The 19,494-nt window shown below is 44.5% G+C and overlaps 1 protein-coding gene across 4 annotated transcripts; it reads left to right on the top strand.

The window, feature by feature from the left end:
• Nucleotides 1–17,674, top strand: cluha (CLUH binding protein of NUMT mRNA a). Of its 4 annotated transcripts, none has more exons than XM_076735071.1 (27): nucleotides 1–268; nucleotides 5,961–6,154; nucleotides 6,442–6,613; nucleotides 7,070–7,213; nucleotides 7,366–7,493; nucleotides 7,618–7,772; nucleotides 8,628–8,753; nucleotides 8,861–9,008; nucleotides 9,103–9,195; nucleotides 9,314–9,748; nucleotides 10,169–10,428; nucleotides 10,519–10,844; nucleotides 11,757–11,858; nucleotides 12,256–12,356; nucleotides 12,450–12,602; nucleotides 12,688–12,750; nucleotides 13,191–13,435; nucleotides 13,545–13,629; nucleotides 13,722–13,875; nucleotides 14,006–14,145; nucleotides 14,240–14,320; nucleotides 14,410–14,535; nucleotides 14,652–14,773; nucleotides 14,860–14,953; nucleotides 15,039–15,173; nucleotides 15,272–15,345; nucleotides 15,755–17,674. In XM_076735071.1, the coding sequence occupies exons 1-27, from the start codon at nucleotides 136–138 to the stop codon at nucleotides 15,879–15,881; spliced, it is 4,116 nt and encodes a 1,371-aa protein (XP_076591186.1). In that variant the 5' UTR covers nucleotides 1–135; the 3' UTR covers nucleotides 15,882–17,674. The 4 variants fall into 4 exon arrangements, with proteins under 4 accessions (XP_076591186.1, XP_076591185.1, XP_076591188.1 ...); XM_076735070.1 differs by having other exon boundaries at nucleotides 10,519–10,931; XM_076735073.1 differs by lacking the exon at nucleotides 1–268 and adding an exon at nucleotides 1,296–1,385.
• Nucleotides 17,675–19,494: the final 1,820 nt, after the last annotated feature.

The following is a 19,494-nucleotide window of genomic DNA, read 5'->3' as shown; positions in this document are numbered from 1 at the left end:
GTAAGCTTGTACCCTTCGCATGTAGCCAGCTAGCCTGCGTTAGCCGAAGAAGCAGATTTTTTGTATTTCTTTTACAGACTCGCATATTCAAGCAAAACTGCTGGGGGATTTCTTTTGCCACACTGACTGCCGACCATGGTGAGCAAGACAGATGACATCCCGGCGTCAGTGCCCAACTGTAATCCGGTTGATCTTGCGGAAGCCGGGGATGGAGCCCAGGACAGCAAAGACACCAGCAAGACAAGTCTGAAGGACTCCTGCGGTTGTGGTAAGACTCTGCAGCAGCCTGACCCATTCATGTCTGCTGTTAAAAAACCTAAAGTGCATAATAAATACACCGATTACACCTACCATACATTCAGTAGCAGCACAGCTTCATGTAACCAGCATCACTGTGCATTTACTGTTTTCAGTGTGGTTTATTGAATGTTTTGTTGTCTTCGTCTCTGCATAGCATCCACTAACATTTATCTTCATGCCTCTTTAAGTGCCTAAAAAGTCCTCAGACCCAAGGTGGTGGTCTGTCTGTGGAGTTTACCCCCTCCTCCTCCCTACCATCTCCTTGGTAGCCTCTGCAAGTCTAGTGAGTCCCCCTGGCAGCATCTGCTAAATAAATTAGCTGTCCGGGGTTAATGATGGGATGTATCTTGACTCATCTAAGCTAATTAGCACGCTGGCAACCTCCACGTGATCAGATCAATGTCTACATCCATGCAGAGTTAGAATGGCCATAACTTTCAGCATGTAGCTCAACTTGACACTGCAGGCACACAAGGCTAACCCAAACAGCCGGTATGCTAACATTAGCCACCTCAGCGAGTGTGCAGCTAGTTAGCTCTGTGCTAAATCAGCTAACTAGCAAGTAGCCGGCGTGTCATGCCCACAAGACGAGCACGATAAACGGATTTTTGTAAGTAAAGCATAAGCCAGATATGTAGCACATGATTTGTTCATTTAGTACACTGCAGCAGGTTGTATTGTGCTCACTCGTATTGACGCACATGTTCGGTAACAGCATGTCAGAGGACTGAACTGAAGGTCACCTTCAGTGGAGGCGCACACTGCTCATATGAACACAGGGGGGTTCGCACACATGGTGTACTTTATAACGAAAGGACATATGTCCGACAAGCTATGTGAAATACGCGTTACCTCGTTTTTACGTTTTTAAAATGAACTTTTGAGATGATAATTGAATGAAGTGCCCGGCGGTCGGTGATAACACTCCAAGCGGTCCTCCTCTTCCTCCCCGCCGCGGAAGATTACATCGAATGTCCCTACTCGACCGGGAAGCGGAAGCGGGTTGTCGTAGAAAAAGTCATGATGGTGCGTGCACTGTGAGAGGGAAGGTTACGCTAATAATACATGAACAGACCTGTAAGCTGGTGAGTATACTGTGAGATAAAAGAAGTGGTTGCGGCTCGCAGTGGACTGTTTTCGGCGGAGGAGGATTAAACAGAGACGTGGACTGTCAGCCGGTGAAATTAACGTTACACAATTTAGAGAGCACCAAAAGTCACTGCTGCAGCCCGTCTCTGTGCCACATGTGGGACCTTGAATTGTCTCTGCCTGTGTCATTTCATCAGGAAACTCAGGAGAGAGTGCTGACTGCTGTAGCTGTCAGGGGATGAACTTACGCAGCTTTATGGATGGCCCTCTGTGCTGGTTGCATGCTTATTCCTCCGGTTATTTGGCTGGATGATGACTTGGGCATGTGCTGTCCAGTCTTTCAGCTCTTCCACGAGCCCACATGGAGCAGTGGATTCTGCATTTTAGAGCTGAAACAGTGATTAGCACCTATTTGGATAATTGCAAAGTCACATTATGTGGTTCCTGCTTGTCTTTGTCTTTATTTGTTCTGTATTTGTTGTCTTTGTTCTGAGCTGCATGTCAGCTCATGTGTTACAACATTGAAATGAATGAAAAAACAGCCTAGATCCTGGTACATGAACAGACCTTTGGCTAATAAAGCCAATCATGATTCTTCTGAGTAGTTAACGCCTGAGGAGAATAAACTGCAGACCTTTAGAAGAAAAAAGTTGGAGAAGAGACTGAAAAATATAAATGAATGTAGAGGAATTTTGTTTTTCTTGTTCCCTTTTCATGTAATCATCTCTTATTTTTTTAGTCTTAAAAATGTCCGTCACAAATTCCTACATTCCAAGATGTAATCTTAGAATGGCTCCTTTTGTTTGATTAGCAGGTGAAAACTCAAAGACATTTAATCGCCACTGATGTGAAACTGAGCAAGGGAGCAGGTGATCATATTTGAGAAGCTGAAACTAGAGGATGTGTGGCTTTTTTATCTGAACGCTTTGAATTAATCAATCAATCAAGTTTTCATTTTCATTTGGATGAACTTAAATGTATTTTACCTCTAAATTGTGCAATAAAGCTGTAGCCTCGCATGCTCTCATTTTATGTCGAGCTGAGGAATGTTTTTGTTATTCATTGCTGGCCAGTATTGATTCATTGATATTGTTCAGTCAGACGCATGTCTCAGGGTCTGTCTGTCCATCAGGAGGTTCCCTCCTTGTGCTGCAGCAAACCCGATTACAGACAGACCTTGTCTGTTGTTGTTGTTGTTGTTATTTTCAGGGTTGTCTGGCTGGTTAGTGTTGCCATGGTAGCAGCCAGTGTCCCACCGAGTGGGACTGGCTGGCAGCTGGATTTATTATTTTGTTGTTATCAAGAGAAGTGGGCTGAGGTAACAAACTGAAAGAGATCTTCTGAACTATCACCATGAGTTTGCGGTTTGACTCAGAGAGAGGTTGAGTGGGTCAGTTACAGTGTAAACCTGGTGTAAAGCTGACACAAGTGTTTCTTTGGGTCTGTTTTTGGGCTCTCTCCTGTCTTTATTTGACTGGTGTCCTTGTTTCAGTGATTCCTTGCATCACCTCATGCCCTGGAGGTAACTGTGCAGCCCTGTGTGTGTGTGTGGGGTCGTGACAGTGTTCGCCTCACGGTTTAATGATTCTGGTTAAAGAGTCTCTCAGATCTGTTGTTTTGTGTAAAGTTTTTAACTCTTGTCAACACTTGTGGTTTCAGACGTGAGGTACTAACAGGGAGTTAATCTCTTGGTCTCTCAATAATTTCCATCAGCCCGATACAACCGAATGTTACGGGAGGTGCCACCTCAGTAGAAACTGTATGTAAAATCTCTAAATTGTTCCTTAAAAAATCTAGATTTACACCTTTTAATAAAAAACAAGACAAATAACTACAGGAAATGAAGTCTTTGGTTGTCTAGCCCATCATGTCTTTAATTGGTTACCGTGAATGTTTCCTTATGATTACGCTAACTAGAAACGTCACATCTTGGGCAATCCTGCTTCTCCCATCAGATGAGATTAACTGCTGTGTCATCCCGTCATTCACCACCATCAAATCATTACGTCTCACCTCCATATCTCATTTCAACAGGAAGCGCATGGAGGAAAAATCTCAGTGCTTCTTTATATCCACTTCCTTCCCCTTTAAACAATAGCAGACGTGAGATTTGTCCCGTTTGCTGTTTAACTGTAGCCTCTCCTCTCTCCTCACCCCCATTCCCTTCTGAACTTTCTGAGCCTCCATTACTGAGGGACAAATTGGGTCAGTTTTGCAACACATGGGCTGCTGGATTGCCTCATCAATCACAGTGCTCCTGGTACTTTGTCCTCCTGCTTCTGAATGAATGAACGCTGCGAGCTGACAACTTAAAGCCGCTTTACTTGATATTCCTCATTAAATAGCACCTCCCCACTTTATTGCTTTATAACTGATTATAACTGCAGTTTGTTGGAATTAAAAGAGAGTTAAACTAAAAAGACCGTCTCGAAAGATCACTGAAGAATGGCAGTTTAGTGTTTGCCTGTTGAAGTGGCTATAATCAGTATTTCATTGGTTTGCTGTTTTGAAGCCATGTTGAATTTTTGGAGCCAGAAGTGACCATATTTGGACCAGAGGGTGGAGCTGGGGACGATATGCTTTGCTATGCTCCAATCCAGATGGGATCTGACTGACAACATGAGGACAGGCTGCGGTAGCGACTTGTCAATAACAAGGCAGCCACGCCCTAACACGTACCCTGATTTATTGTCTGGTTTGTCTCCAAATGAGACCATAATTTACAAAACAAACATCCTGCTGTGTTGAAGAAGACTTGAAACAAGTGATTGAGATCGTAAACTCATTAAGGGACTGTTTACTGAGGCCATAAATCAAGTGAGAAATAGGGTCATTTTCTCATAAGCTTACACACAATCAGACTTCTTTTTGCAGCCAGTGGAGTCGCCCCCAGCTGGTCATTAGAAAAACTGCAGGTTTTAAGCTCCTTTGACATTGGCTTCCCTTTCAGACCTGCAGGCTCTGACTCCAAATGACTGATAATGTTTGTCTCTAACTTCTGTATTATGTAAATAAGCTGACAAGTTAAAAGGTGACATGTTAGTGTTGCGTTAGTCAAAAAAAATTCAGGTATTGCAGGTTTAAGAAGGAGAATTACTGAAGTAGCTGTTGACATTGTCTCAATCTGTCAGACATTCAGAGCTCAGATCTGATAAGAAAGGACACGTTTCTTTACTGATGCTGAAAACAAAGGCACTTAACACAGAGCCCGTATTGTGTTCTGGGGTGTAACATATCAACTTGCATGTCTGCTGTGGAGCCGCTGTTTGTTGTTCAGAGCGTGGCCCCTCTCTCCTCCCCCGCTCCTCCACCATTTCAGTGCGTTCCTTCCCACCCGGGGCCGGTTATGAGGCCCCACCCCTCCCTTTGGCCCCTTCTCTTCAGTAACCCTCACACTGTTTACCCTTGACAGTGAGCAAGGACGCGCTGGCTGGCGGCAGTTGTGTCCCAGCGAGAGAAAACAGGTGTCGGACATCCACGTACTCAACCCGGCTCCCTTGAATCGAAGCACCCGAGAGCTTAATTTTTATTCATGTCGTTCCTCCTCACCTTCACTGTCGCCTTCTCGAGGAAAAGTGGGAAATGTAACGCCTGCATAGTTTGTATAATGAGTCCAGTTCTCATCTAGCCGGCCCCTCGTTCATGAACTCAGATTTTACACATCATGTTTACTTTATTACAATAATGAGTAACTGTCATTTCTGAGAGTTTGAATGTTATAAAAGAGTTAAGAGCAGCTGGTGAATGGTTACTAGCTAACTTTGCAGATGTTATTTGCCACAATCAGTCCTGAAAGTGGGCAATAATTCCCTCTTGTGAAGGCTGAAATCGTTCCTAATCAGCCCCTCAAGGCTTCTTGGCTGAACTCCCTCCAGTGTTGCAACAGTGTTGGTTTCAGCAGGTTGGTGTTGGAAATAAGATGCTTTTTGTCCAGACTAGCTGAAAAGAACTGCTGGTTACTCATTGTTTAATGTCTTGGTACAATAATTTGTACAATCATTGTAGTTTCAGCTTTCTTCTGACAGCTTGTCCAGTTGATTATTGATGAAGGTCATCAGCCTCTCGCTCATATTCTGTTTGTGTTGAATTCTTTTATATTTGACTCAAACCACCACGGCGCAAGCGGTACTGTACTGTATCTGAGCTCTGCTCACCCGTTCATAAATGTTTCATGGTAAGGTCATCCAGCCTGTGGGTCTGTGTGCTTTGTTGATGACCTGGCTGTCTGGCAGTGTCTATATGTTTTCATATGGTCGAAGACAGTCTGCTGTTTGTGTTGTCAGGATGACTTACTCTGCATGGCTGACTGTCTGGACCTGGACAGTAGCTTTCCTTGAACTTTAAATATAATTCAAAAGAAAAACCGAAAAAATCCAATGTTAATAATAATAATAGTAAGACTTATTTAATAGAGTATGCATTTTTTTTCTTTTTTCCTTTCTATATAAAATGTGTGAAGCGATTGCTGAAATGCGACTGTCATCCTTTTTGAATGCTTCGTTCAGAGTTGTCAGATCCTCCATCCCTACATGCTTAGCAGACCGATGACCTCTGTGTCTCATCCATCACAGGGCACAGTGCAGATACAGCCATGGTGAATGGTGACGGGGCTCACGGTCACACGGAGGAGGCAGAGTCAAAGCAGGATGGCAACGGCGAGGCGGACGGAGGAGAGGAGTCTAACGAACAGGAAGTGATCGTGATCCAGGACACAGGCTTCACCGTTAAGATCCAGGCACCTGGAACAGAGCCATTTGACTTGCAGGTAAGGATTGGCGCTTCACAAGCAGGAGCTCATTGGGACAGGTGTTGGGACGGACGATGGCACCGCCTGAAAGAACTAAACTGTATATTTCTGCCATTTACCCTGTGACTGTCACTGGATCTAACACTGAAACTGACCTTCGTGGATCATGTGACATGGGAACGGGTGCTGCTCCAGGGCTGTTTTTAGTCGGAACACTGTGTTACACCGCAGTATGAGCATGAAAGTGTTTTTGAAGCTGTTCTTGGCTTCATCACGTCCTCTCCCTCCCTCCCCGTCTGCACCAGGTGTCTCCCCAGGAAATGGTACAGGAGATCCATCAGGTGCTGATGGACCGCGAGGACACCTGCCACCGCACCTGCTTCTCCCTGCAGCTAGATGGAAACGTGCTGGACAACTTCGCTGAGCTCAAGTCCATCGAGGGCCTGCAGGAGGGCTCGCTGCTCAAAGTGGTGGAAGGTCAGGCCCAGAGGCTTTTCTTCACACTTTGTCTCGCAGCTCTTGTGGTGCGAAGAGGCAATGTGTTGCAGCTTATTTCACAGTTAACAGAGAGCTGGATGAATTGATAGTGTACTAAACTTCAAATAAGTAATGTCAAAAGGCTGCAGATTGTAACCTTCTACACACTGAAGCAAAGGTGAAGTGTTGCATTTCACTTCATCCTTGCTGGTGTGCAATGAAAATGTCTTTGACTAACCAGGTTGTGCGAAGGCAAATATACCTTTTAATGAAGCCTAGACGGCATTGGCAGGTGAAACCCGCGAAACCTGAACATTTCTCAACATCGGCCACATGTAGCTGCAGGCAGCGGCTAAAGCAAACGGAGTTATAGTTCATTTCAAGCATCCATTAGCCTCATCTGTTACTTGTCAAACCACTAATTGCCTGCTGATCGTTTATTTTCTTTCTCTCCAGAGCCCTACACAGTGCGCGAGGCCCGCATCCATGTGCGTCACATCAGAGACCTCCTGAAAAGCCTGGACCCCTCAGACGCCTACAATGGAGTGGACTGCAACTCCCTCTCCTTCCTCAGCATCTTTACTGACGGAGACCTCGGAGGTACGGCACTGTGTGAGACCTATAGGTTGCCTGTGTGCTGTGTGTTCAGCCGTCTGAAACGTGCATTTCAGTGTGTGTTTGTTTGTGCGTGAATGCAGCGACATGCAGGTGGACCGCAGACTTTCACCACGCTTGTTTTTGTGTGACTGCAGATAGCGGGAAGCGGAAGAAGAAGGGCAGCGAGCTGGAGCAGATTGACTGCACCCCCCCAGAGCACATCCTGCCCGGCAGCAAAGAGCGCCCCCTGGTGCCCCTCCAGCCACAGAACAAGGACTGGAAGGTGAGGAGCTGGAGACCATTTATAAATAACATTTATAAAGAAAGCCAAACTCAACATGAAAGCAGTCGAATGAGAGGATGGATTTTAAAATTCTTTCCTTTGGCTTATTCAACACCCCCAACAGCCCATGCAGTGCCTGAAGGTTCTGACCATGAGCGGCTGGAACCCTCCGCCTGGAAACAGGAAGATGCACGGTGACCTCATGTACCTGTACATTGTGACTGTGGAGGAGCGCCATGTCAGCGTCACTGCCTCTACACGCGGCTTCTACCTCAACCAGTCAGTCAACATCCATCTCATATCCATGTTGTCACTGCAGGGACTTCTCTGACATTAAGCTCCATAATCTCTTGATGTTTGTACAGTTTTTACACAAGACGAGACAAGAAGTGCAAGAGTGCAAACTATTCAAACATTTCAATATAACAGACATACTTCTAGTTTGACTCTCTGCATTAAAATACTTATGAGTACCCGGATGTCTGGAAAATCTGGGATTTTATCCAAGTTGTGTTACATTTGGTCACCTGTCTGTGGCAATATGCTGAATGAAACTTCAGAGAGAGAGGGGGGAAGGAAGTCGGTGAATGTGACTAAACGTTGATAAAACTTTAAATCTTTACCTCCTTCGTGAACTTTTCTGCATAACGTTAGTGGTTCCTTGCCTAGGAAGACAACAACTCCCATGATTCCACGCTACTTGAAGTGTTGATAGAGATGCAGGCACAAGCAGTGGTGTATTAATAGTCTCAGGATCCTGATTTTGGATTTGTTTTGGATGCCAGCGGGGACTTAACAGTCAAATTAATGAGCTGTAATTGGATTGCATTGGAAAGTGGAATTGGTCTGTGGAGCAGGTTTATCTTTCTGTTTCTAACAACTTGATCACAGCCGTTTGAAGTTCCTCTCATGTTGTACTGTCTTGTTGTTTCTAGTTGGACATTTGTTGGAGAAATTTGGGAGAGCTACAGGAAAAGTAGTTCCTATCCAGATTTAAGTAGTCGTTAAGGTTTGAAGTTAGTAGACAACTTCCTCCCCTCTCTGTTTTCATTGACATGAACACTTATTTGTCACAAAAAGCCTTTATAACTAGCCATAATAATTTGAATAATAATGGTGATGTGTGTGTTCCAGATCTACTACCTACACCTTCAACCCTAAGCCAGCCAACCCCAGCTTCCTGAGCCATTCACTGGTGGAGCTGCTGAGCCAGATCAGCCCTGCCTTCAAGAAGAACTTCACTGCCCTGCAAAAGAAAAGGTACAAACGTCTCTTTCCCTCCACTTTAGCTCATGTTTCCCTACCCTTCATACTCAGTGACTTTGTGCTTTAGCATTCATCGTCCATCGTCTGTGTTTTTGCTGCAGGGTCCAGAGACACCCGTTTGAGAGGATAGCCACGCCTTTCCAGGTGTACAGCTGGACAGCTCCGCAGGTAGACCACGCCATGGACTGCGTTCGAGCTGAGGACGCCTACACCTCCCGTCTGGGTTATGAGGAGCACATACCTGGACAGGTGAGCACAGCTGAAGACAGCAGCCCATCAGGCAGATGGATATTGTGGCATTTTTCCAATTTTAATAAGTGTTTTTGTGCTGATTTGTCTTCAGACCAGAGATTGGAACGAGGAGCTGCAGACCACCAGAGAGCTGCCCAGGAAGAACCTGCCTGAACGCCTGCTGAGGGAGAGGGCCATATTCAAGGTACTGCCATCTGGTCTTTGTGTCCCCTTGTGTGAATCAGGTCACAGCGGCTTGATGTGTTAAAACAGATGAGTCACAGTAGAGTGCAGATGATACAGAATCATTTCTTGTCCTGCAGGTCCACAGTGACTTTGCAGCAGCTGCCACTCGAGGCGCCATGGCCGTCATCGATGGCAACGTCATGGCCATCAACCCCGGTGAGGAGACACGCATGCAGATGTTCATCTGGAACAACATCTTCTTTAGCCTGGGCTTCGATGTGCGGGACCACTATCGTGAGCTGGGTGGGGATGCTGCTGCCCACGCCGCGCCCACCAATGACTTGAACGGGGTACGGGCTTACGGGGCAGTGGACGTGGAGGGTCTGTACACTCTGGGAACAGTAGTGGTGGACTACAGAGGCTACCGTGTCACCGCTCAGTCCATAATCCCTGGTATCCTGGAGCGTGAGCAGGAGCAGAGCGTCATCTATGGCTCCATTGACTTTGGAAAGACAGTTGTGTCTCACAGCAAATACCTGGAGCTGCTGGAGAAGACCAGCAGGCCACTGAAGGTCAGTAACACCAGTATTGTCTCTACTCAAGGTATTATTTAACTTCACTTACTGCACAGTGCAAACCTTTTGTCTTATTTGATAAGTCTGGTGATGTTCATGATTTTTCTTATGGTCAATAACTTTCATGAACAGACCAAATCCAATAATGGATTGATCCCACTAGTAAAAATTTCCCGTGTAACCAAAGTCTGATATAGCTTACCCCTCTGTGACCTCCATTCATATCCAAAAACAGTTAAGTCTATAACTTTAAACTGGGTGACATAATACTCTACAGCGTCCATGTTCATGAGTCAATCCCACATACCTATCATGCTGCAGTAAATACTCACTAGAGCACTAAATGTGTATTAATAGATACTGTGTATTCTGATCCTTTGTCTCTTAACATTTCCATGTACTGGATGCTGGTTGCAGGTCCAGAGGCACAACGTGCTGAACGAGAAAAACGAGACGGTGGAGCTGTGCTCCTCCGTCGAGTGTAAGGGCATCATTGGAAATGATGGCAGACACTATATTCTGGACCTTCTTCGCACCTTCCCTCCTGACCTCAACTTCCTGCCTGTGGATGGAGAGGAGCTGCCTCCAGAGAGTCAGCGCCAAGGCTTCCCCCGCCAGCACCGCCACCGCCTGGCTTGTCTACGCCAAGAGCTCATCGAGGCCTTTGTTGAGCACAGGTGTGTGTTTGTGTGCGTGTTTGTGTAGTCGCATTCCCATCATCAGGAGAGTTTCTACATGTGTTAACCTGACTGTGTCCCTCCCCTCAGATATCTTCTCTTCATGAAGATGGCAGCATTACAGCTCATGCAGCAGAAAGCAAACAAGGACACTAAAACTGACGCACTTGCCATCACAGAAACCTCTGAAACCCCTTCAGAGAGCAATGCTGACACAACGCAGACACAGACCACTGCATCAGAGTCTTCCAGTGCAACAGAGGTCTCCACGGACAACACAAGCCAGACAGACAACAGCACCTCTGCTGCCTCACAGGCAGAGACTGACGGTGAAGAGAGCTCCTCGAAGCCCACCACAAACGGGCCTCTTGACCTCACAACCACCCAGAACGGGGAATGCAAGAGCCCACTGGAGGGTAAGGAGCTTGAGGAAAGTATTCCAGGATTAGCTCAGGCCAAAGAGCTGGCGGAGACCTTAGTTGCCGAAGACGGATCTTGTATTGGTATGTCCAAACAATACCCCAAAGCAATATGGCCAGGGCGGCGCGGGGGGGCTACTCTGGTGGCTAGTGGTGTAGAAAAAGTAGTGTTTATTAGAGCACTAGTATTTAACCAAAAATAGTTGTCTTAATGTCAGAGAAAGAGTGTGTGTGTGTGTATGTGTCCATAGCATTACAGCAGTCGCTTTCTCGTTTGTCGTGGCTTCTTCCCACCAGACTAGCTGCCCCTGCTCAGCCCCCAGTCAGCCCGCCTCTCACTGTCCCAGCCTGTGGTGCCTTTGCTGTGGGATTTGACCCAATAAAGGGACTAATCATTTGCTTTGTCCATTAATCCAAATGTGTTTTAGAATGCAGAAATAATCCCATGTTGGTTGATTTGTGTGATGCTCCATTGATCCTAAATCAATCGGTAATCTGCTTGTCAAACAGACTGAGCTAATCTGTGGTGTTTGGAGCCGTTTATCTGCAGCTTTGAAATGATGGTGGTGTACTCGATTCAGGCCATGTCTACAATAAGCTCATCCGACCACTATTTTATGACTGAAGCTGTCTGGAATTACAACATCAGTGATATGGTCTGTGCTGTGTGATCAGCTGTATTGACTCATTGACTCTTACTGTGAATGTGCTCGGTCTCTGTCAAACAAGACAAATAAGAAATTGAATAAGTGACGACACAGTTCACCCCAAACAGACTAATAAGAGCAGTTTTGAACAGCAGTTTTTGGGAGGACTCTGGCTTAATGTGGACATGGTTTAAAGTGCCAAACATGACACGTCTGTCGTCAGTCTTTAACATTTTTGCATCTACATTCTCATCAAAAACAGACCCCAAAAGCCGTGAAGTGGTCCTCAATGCCTGCAAGGCGGTGGGCTCCATCAGCAACACATCTTTTGACATTCGATTCAACCCAGACATCTTCTCCCCTGGTAAGCACGGCGAGGACGATTCATCGTATGTGGAAGCTTGACAGTCGCTTTGTAATGTGTGTGATCAATGGAAGCTATATATAACCAACGATTTTACTGATATTGAAATGAGCTGTAGCCAGAAAAGAGGAGGCATTCAAGAACCCTCATAGGTTTAGGATATTTGGATTCTTATTCTTCTCAGGCATGAAACCTAAAAAGCAAAAGCAAAAACACTCATTTTCACTCACTCCCTGAACTGTCGGTGCCTACTTTCCTTCTTGACTGTAATTATTTTTAGCGCATTTGGCTCCAGATTATTTTTGTTGGAAAGTATAAGCTCAGAAATGACTCTGTGTGTGTGTGTGTGTGTGTGTGTGTGTGTGTGTGTGTGTGTGTGTGTGTGTTGTTGAACCAGGAGTACGGTTCCCAGACGACAGCACAGATGACGTCCAGAAGCAGAAGCAGCTTCTCAAAGATGCTGCAGCCTTCCTGGTGTCCTGTCAGATCCCATCACTGGTGAGTGACACAGAACCAGATCACGCAGGGGTTGAATTTTCTGGTTGTGCATCTGAGTTTAAAGCCATGTATGTGTGTTTGTTTCGTGACCAGGTTAAAGACTGTTTGGACCACAGTGCGCTGCCCATGGATGGAGCCACACTGACCGAGGCCTTGCACCAGAGAGGCATCAATGTCCGCTATTTAGGCTCCGTTCTGGAGTTTGTGGACAAGACCCCTGCCAAAGCCCAGCTGGAGCACTTCTATGTGAGCCATGACTCCAACCACCACCATCACATACTTTTGCGTCATGTGTTTTGTCATTTTAATATTTTCTTTTCCGTACCTTTAGAGAATAGGAATCAGTGAGCTGATCACCAGATGCGCTAAACATATCTTCAAGACATACCTCCAGGTTGGTAACATTCAACATGCATCTTCTAGCCTGTTTAAAAGAAAAACCTAATTTATTTCGATGTTCACGCCTTAAGTTGAAGTACACATATTCAGCATTGACTAGCTGCTTGTTAGCATGCATATTAGTAGCATATTGGTTCTTGATTAGTCATTATAAAGCACTTATTAACGCTTTATTCTGGGGGTGAAGGCTATTAAGGGTTAGGTTATTAAGATCTTAATTCATGTACAGCAAGTAATTAGGAGGTTATTCAGGGGAAACTCTTAGTTAATGACTTAGTAGTTGGAGAATATGGCATTATTACTTGCTTTCTAATGACTGACAAAGAGCCAATATGCTGCTATTATGCATGCTAATAAGCAGCTACTTATTGCGAATATGTGTACCGTAGTATAAAAGTGTTTGCATTTTGATTTTGTATTTTCTGATCTCCGTAGGGTGTGGAGTTGTCTGCCCTGTCTGCTGCTGTAAGCCATTTCCTAAACTGCTTCCTGAGCTCCTTCCCCGATGCTGTTGCCCACCTGCCTCCAGACGAGCTGGTGTCGCGCCGCAAAAGCCGTAAACGTCGCAACAGGGTCCCCGGCGGCGGTGACAACACGGCGTGGGCCAGCCTGACGCCCAATGAGTTGTGGAAGAACATCGCCTCAGAGGCCCAGAGCTATTATCACTTCACCATACAGTGGTGAGGGCCCCCATCTGTTAGTGTGAAACAAGTGTTCAGGCTCTTTTTTTTTCCCATTTTGTGTGTTTATTTGTTCAAATATCCTGTCTTGAAATGTTTTATTGTGCAGTGAAAGTGTGGACCAGGTGGTGGAGAAATACGGCCTCCAGAAAACCACACTGCTCAGAGAAATTTCAATCAAAACTGGCATCCAGGTAAGGCTCATTTAGCCTATTGTGACTTCCCAACACCTCTAAACCAAATGGCCTTTATGATTTTTCCTTTATACTTTTCATTTGCCTTCTAGATCCTGATAAAGGAGTATAACTTTGACAGCCGCCACAAGCCTGCCTTCACGGAGGAGGACATCCTGAATATTTTCCCTGTTGTAAAGCATGTGAACCCCAAAGCCTCAGATGCCTTCCACTTCTTCCAGAGTGGACAGGCCAAAGTGCAGCAAGGTGAGAGGTGTCACATAAATATTTACGGACCTGAACACGTGAAGGTTTTGGAATGAAAATCTTCAGTTTCAGACCTCTTATCGCTGGCTTTGATTAAATGTATCCATCTGCTCTTCCTTTTCATCTCCAGGTTTCCTGAAGGAGGGCTGTGAGCTGATCAACGAGGCTCTAAACCTCTTCAACAATGTGTACGGAGCCATGCATGTAGAGATCTGTGCCTGCTTACGCCTGCTGGCACGCCTTAATTACATCATGGGAGATCACCCTGAGGTAGGCAGAAATATGGCAATTCCTACTTTAATTTGTACTCAAGCACCATATTGATTATTTTGTGGTTGTTGCTGAATGATATTTGTTCCCACAGGCTCTCAGCAACCAACAAAAGGCAGTTCTGATGAGTGAAAGAGTCCTTGGCATCGAGCACCCCAACACAATTCAAGAATATGTAAGTGACCACACCAGATGTGGGAAGTGTTTAACTCGAGCTAAAGATTTTTAATGTCCTTCTGACCTGTTGTCCCCTTCACTTCTCAGATGCACTTGGCTCTCTACTGCTTTGCCAATGGCCAGCTGTCGACCGCCCTGAAGCTGCTTTATCGTGCCCGTTACCTCATGTTGTTGGTTAGCGGGGAAGACCATCCAGAGATGGCACTGCTAGATGTGAGTGCCGTCTTTACTGGAGCATCGATTTAAGTCTTTGGTAAAACCCGACCTGCTGTGGGAACAAAGACGTTTTGGCGTACAGTGCTGCTGACTGCTTGGCTCTCTTTCCACAGAGTAACATCGGGCTGGTGCTGCACGGAGTGATGGAGTATGATTTATCGCTGAGATTCCTGGAGAACGCCTTGACCATCAACACAAAGTACCATGGACCGCGGTCCCTCAAAGTGGCCCTCAGGTGGAGAGAGCGTCTTCATCCATATGCATATAGCAGATATATTACCAGTGACATGATGATTTACGTTATGCCTTTTTTTTCTCCAGCCATCATTTGGTAGCGAGAGTTTACGAGAGCAAGGCCGAGTTCCGCTCCGCACTGCAGCATGAGAAGGAGGGTTACACCATTTATAAGAACCAGGTGGGCCCCGAGGGACTGATGGGAACTGGCACACTTTTCTACGTCAGTAGAAGTGATATCCTCAATATTTCTTTTCTCTCCTCAGATGGGTGAGGCACACGAGAAAACCAAGGAGAGCTCAGAGTACCTGAAGTATCTCACCCAACAGGCTGTAGCTCTGCAGAGAACCATGAATGAAATCTACAAGAACGGCTCCAACGCCAGCATCATGCCCCTCAAGGTGACTGCTCCGAGTCAAGACACGTTGTTGTCCGTCCATCTGTTTCATCTCCACCGTTCAGCAGTGATGCTATGTTCTTATTTCCTCCTGTATTTCAGTTCACTGCTCCCAGCATGGCCAGTGTCCTGGAGCAGCTCAACATTATCAACGGCATCATCTTTATCCCACTCAGGTAAAGTTAGACGCCTGCAGGTTGTTTGGAACACTTTGACGGACACTGCAGGCTTCAAATGGAAGCTGTAACAAGGCTGCCTCCTCCTGGTTCTGGACAGCTTCCAGCACTGCATGTTTTTCATCTCACGGCTTTGCACCTTATTAGAGATTGAGATAATTAGAGATTGATTCACATAACACCTGATCCAGGTAACTGGGTGTGGACAGAGCATGCAAAGATGAGAAACATGCAGTGCAGGGGCTCTTCAGGGCCAGGAGTGGGCAATTTTTTTGGCAACAGCATCTTTGAATGAGGAAATAAGTAAAAGAGAGGTCAGGCTGTACCGTAAATTTATTCTACAGGAAGTCACGTTTTCATTTTATTTTATGTCATTTATTTATTTGTTTGTTTGTTATTTCGCTTCTAGCCAAAAGGATCTGGAGAACCTGAAGGCAGAGGTGCAGAGGCGGCAGCAGCTGCAGGAGCTGGGAAAGAGTGAGGAGCCCACTGAGGACAGCCCACTGGAACTAGAAGACAAAATTCCCATTGATTAATGTCTGAAGGCCCTCAACACAGCTACTGTCTGCTACTGGGGGGTAGGGAGAGGCTGTGACACAACAGCCATGTCACTAAGCCTGTGGGACCTGAGAACCGAGCAATTGACCGAGCATTGAAATAAACAGGGGGAGGGATGGGTCAGGGCAGTCCAGAGAACAAACTGTATGAACTGTAGGACAAAGGAATACAGAGCGACAGTTTCCTACAAGGTAGGAAGGGAGGGAGGAGAAAGTACAAATAACATAGAGTCACTGTAATGTGCAATCTGAAAAATCCCCGGCCCAAGAACCTGGTGATGGAGGTGTTAGCTGCTTAGAAGTGTGACTGCATATGAAAGAGTGGTTGCAGCCTGGGGAGGGGAGACCAAGGATGACCATGACATTGTAAACCAGAGCCTTATCCACTGTACCATAGTCCCCCAGTAATGCTTCTTCTCAGCTCAAACTTCCCTCAGCACTATTAGCCCAGGACCATACTTTTTCCCCACCATTCCCTAAAGAGCCTCGAAGACCCCCGGACACGTAGCCCCCCTCCTCCCCTCCCCAATGGTGCTCGAAATGATAAAGCACCGACCCTGTCCTAGAACTCAGGGGTACTTTCTACTGTGCACTAAGACCAGGATACAGTCACTAAATTTGAGATTTTTCACGTGGGGCTTCAGAATGTAAATCCCCTTCTTTGCGGCTTCTTTGAGCCACCTTGCAGCAGTCACCCATCATCCTTCCGCAGCCTCCATGGTTAATTAATGCAATCGTTTGTATCGTTTGTACTTACGACATCCCAGGTGGGTGCCTGCTGTGTCCTATGGTTCCTGTTTCTCCAAGCAAGCAAACAATACAGTGACACATGAGTGATATTTCAACCGGTTTGATTTCAATTGCTGGATTTTTATTTTATTTTTATTTTTTTTTTGTAGTAAATAAGATGGATTTTGTAAAAGTGCACAGCAGAATTAAGAAGGAATTTTAGGCCTCTTGATCATCAATTAATTTAAGCCATGTCTGTTTTATAGAAAATGTATAGAAGTGGAAAAAGATGTATAAATCTATCAGATTTAGACAGATACTTGATTGATGTTAATGGCAAAACGCAGATTTGAAACGTCCACCTTTAAGCAGTAGATTTATCTATCTATATACTAGCTGTGTTCAATCTTCTATTTTTACACATTGAAAGAATATGTGCATGTATGTTTGTATGTGTGACAGTGTGTGTGTCTTTGTGTAGTCCAACCGAAAATCTATTGGCCAGGGCTGTTGCTGCTTTTGCTGCTGCGTAGTTTGAATAGAGGCTATGCGAACATTGGCTTTCCAAATGTTTTATTTTTCTACTCATGGTAAACCTGTTGGATGGCTGATGCCTCTTTTCTTAAAACATTCATGGCCACCAATGTTGTAAATCTGTTTATGTGTGAATTGGTACTGAAATGAAGCTCCTCTCAAAGTTGGACAGGTGCTCAGCATTGGCAGTAGTGAATGATTTTTCTTTTTCCATTACTGGTTCATCGTTTCATATGTAACCGAGACAAAACCCAGGCAGGAGCGTCTGTTCATTGAGCAGTGTTTAGTGCACTTTCTCGTGCTGTTTTGGATGTGTGAGCATGTTCACAGCACAATCAAAAGTGGACAAAAGAAGGGCTGCGTCAATGTGATGTACCAAAAAAGACTGATAAAAGGTTTGTTTGCGCTTGTATACATGCAATGTATCCCTCCCATGGCAATTTGTTACTTAATTGTTGCCGTGTCTAAATGTATGTGATTAAAGCAATAGAGAGATGGTGCTGGAACTGATTGTTTTTCAAAAATGCTGTTTTTACTCGGCACAAGATGTGCAAGATGGACTGCTTACTGTACTGCCTGAATTGTCTGAAAATAAGGAAGCTGTGTAGAGGAAAAAAAAAAAACTAAAGGTGAGCTCTTCAGACTGAGTGATTCAGTTATTGCAGTGATTTTTCCTTATTGTGCTCCTAAAACTTGTTGCCATAACATCAATAGCAGAGCGTGGTGTGAATTGTGCCTCTTATTTATGCTTCTGAATGGAACCAGGGTGATAACAGGTAATGACTTTACGATTTCTAAAGGGTTAAGCTATGCTTCTTTATACTCTTTTTCTGGGTTTCATGTATCATATTTTCCCCCTTTCTTCATCCCCCTCCTCCTGAAGTCTTGCTCAACAGTAGTACCAACAGTGTCCATAAGGTGGCACACCAACATTTGTCTTATTGTGAGGGATTTACATTGCCCTGAATGACAGAAGATGTTGCAGAGGAAGTGCACACAAACACATGCCTCATTTGACTTGGACAAATGTAAATGAGGGAGATTTCATTTCTAGCGTTTTTCTAATAGAACATTAGTCCTGTGCTCCAAAATTTCAAGGACTGCTACCTGTTGAACGCGTTCTGAACCTGTTGAAATCCCCACAGTAAGTATTGTTGGGGTATTTTCATAGTTTATGGTCTAGAATAAACTCACTGAGAACTGTTTGAATGCGCAGATACTCTATGTTGCTCTTTTATGCTCTTTTAACAGTGCTTCCGTTAAGTTGGAGGCAATAATCTCACTCCATTAGAGTTCAGTGTAACATTTCTGTTTTGAATAGTTCAGCTGTGCTTGATATGTCATCTCATCTTATTAGATGTTAGCATCAGAAGAGGGGAAAAAAAGAAGGCATGGTGTAAAACTAAGAGCAAAGCGTATTCTCTCACACATCATTTGCACATATACCATTTGCAATTATTTTGCAATTTAAATGTTTAACATGCAAAATGTGGTGTGTGTGTGTGTGTGGAATATGAATATTAATGGAATTACCTATACGTACAGACAAAGGTCAAATATTCATTTAATTTTTGGATATGGATCCTGTGCAAAATAACTATTAAAGGTATGAAAAAAGTAATATCTACCCCAAAGTATGCATTTTGCTGTTCACTAGTCATTTTGCATTTTCTGTCTGTGTGTCACCTGAAATGATGATTGACTGAGGATTTTGTGTTTTCTCAGCTGATGAAATTTCTTCTGCACAAAGGCTTCTTATGCCAAATGTTTGGGTCTGCTTCCCCGATGATGTGTGGTATTTGTGTGTTGCTCTTTGCAAAATAACAACCTAATTATATTTTGGTCTGAGTATGCTTTTTTTTACATTAAAATGAATAAAATTAAACTATTACAAAGTTTTGTTTGCAGTTTTGATAACTCATTCAAGTAGCCAGTGGCGAAACAAGTATTTAGATCCTTTGCTTAAGTAAAAGTAGTAATACCAGTCTATAAAAATACTTAAATTCAAAGTTGGAATTATAAAGTATAGCCATAAAATTTACTTAAAGTATTAAAAGTAAAAGTACGCATGCAAAAGTATGCTTTATATTATTATTGATGCATTATTGTATAAGCAACACATGTGCAACCTATTCATATGTAAAGTAGCTGTCAGATTAATGTAAAGGATTAAAAAGTACAACCTTTACTTCAAAAATGAAGTGGAGTTGCAGTATTAAGTGTTATGAAATGGGAAAACTCAAGTGATATACAAGTAACCACCACTACAAATTCCGTTCAGCATAGTGTGTATTTTCATTGTAAAATCCGTAACTCATTTCTTTTTGTT

This window comes from Chaetodon auriga, chromosome 7, assembly GCF_051107435.1.
Source record: "Chaetodon auriga isolate fChaAug3 chromosome 7, fChaAug3.hap1, whole genome shotgun sequence".
Taxonomy (NCBI): domain Eukaryota; kingdom Metazoa; phylum Chordata; class Actinopteri; order Chaetodontiformes; family Chaetodontidae; genus Chaetodon; species Chaetodon auriga.
The sequence above is the reverse complement of the archived record's forward strand: the minus strand, read 5'-3'. Positions and strand labels throughout refer to the sequence as shown.

What these genes read in the sequence shown, in the direction of transcription:
- cluha (XM_076735070.1), top strand. Translation starts at nt 136, where the DNA reads ATGGTGAGCAAGACAGATGACATCCCGGCGTCAGTGCCCAACTGTAAT. An exon ending in GGGAGAGGGCCATATTCAAG is followed by an intron (nt 9,196 to 9,313) that starts GTACTGCCATCT and finishes CTTGTCCTGCAG; the next exon opens with GTCCACAGTGACTTTGCAGC. An exon ending in ATCATCTTTATCCCACTCAG is followed by an intron (nt 15,346 to 15,754) that starts GTAAAGTTAGAC and finishes TTTCGCTTCTAG; the next exon opens with CCAAAAGGATCTGGAGAACC.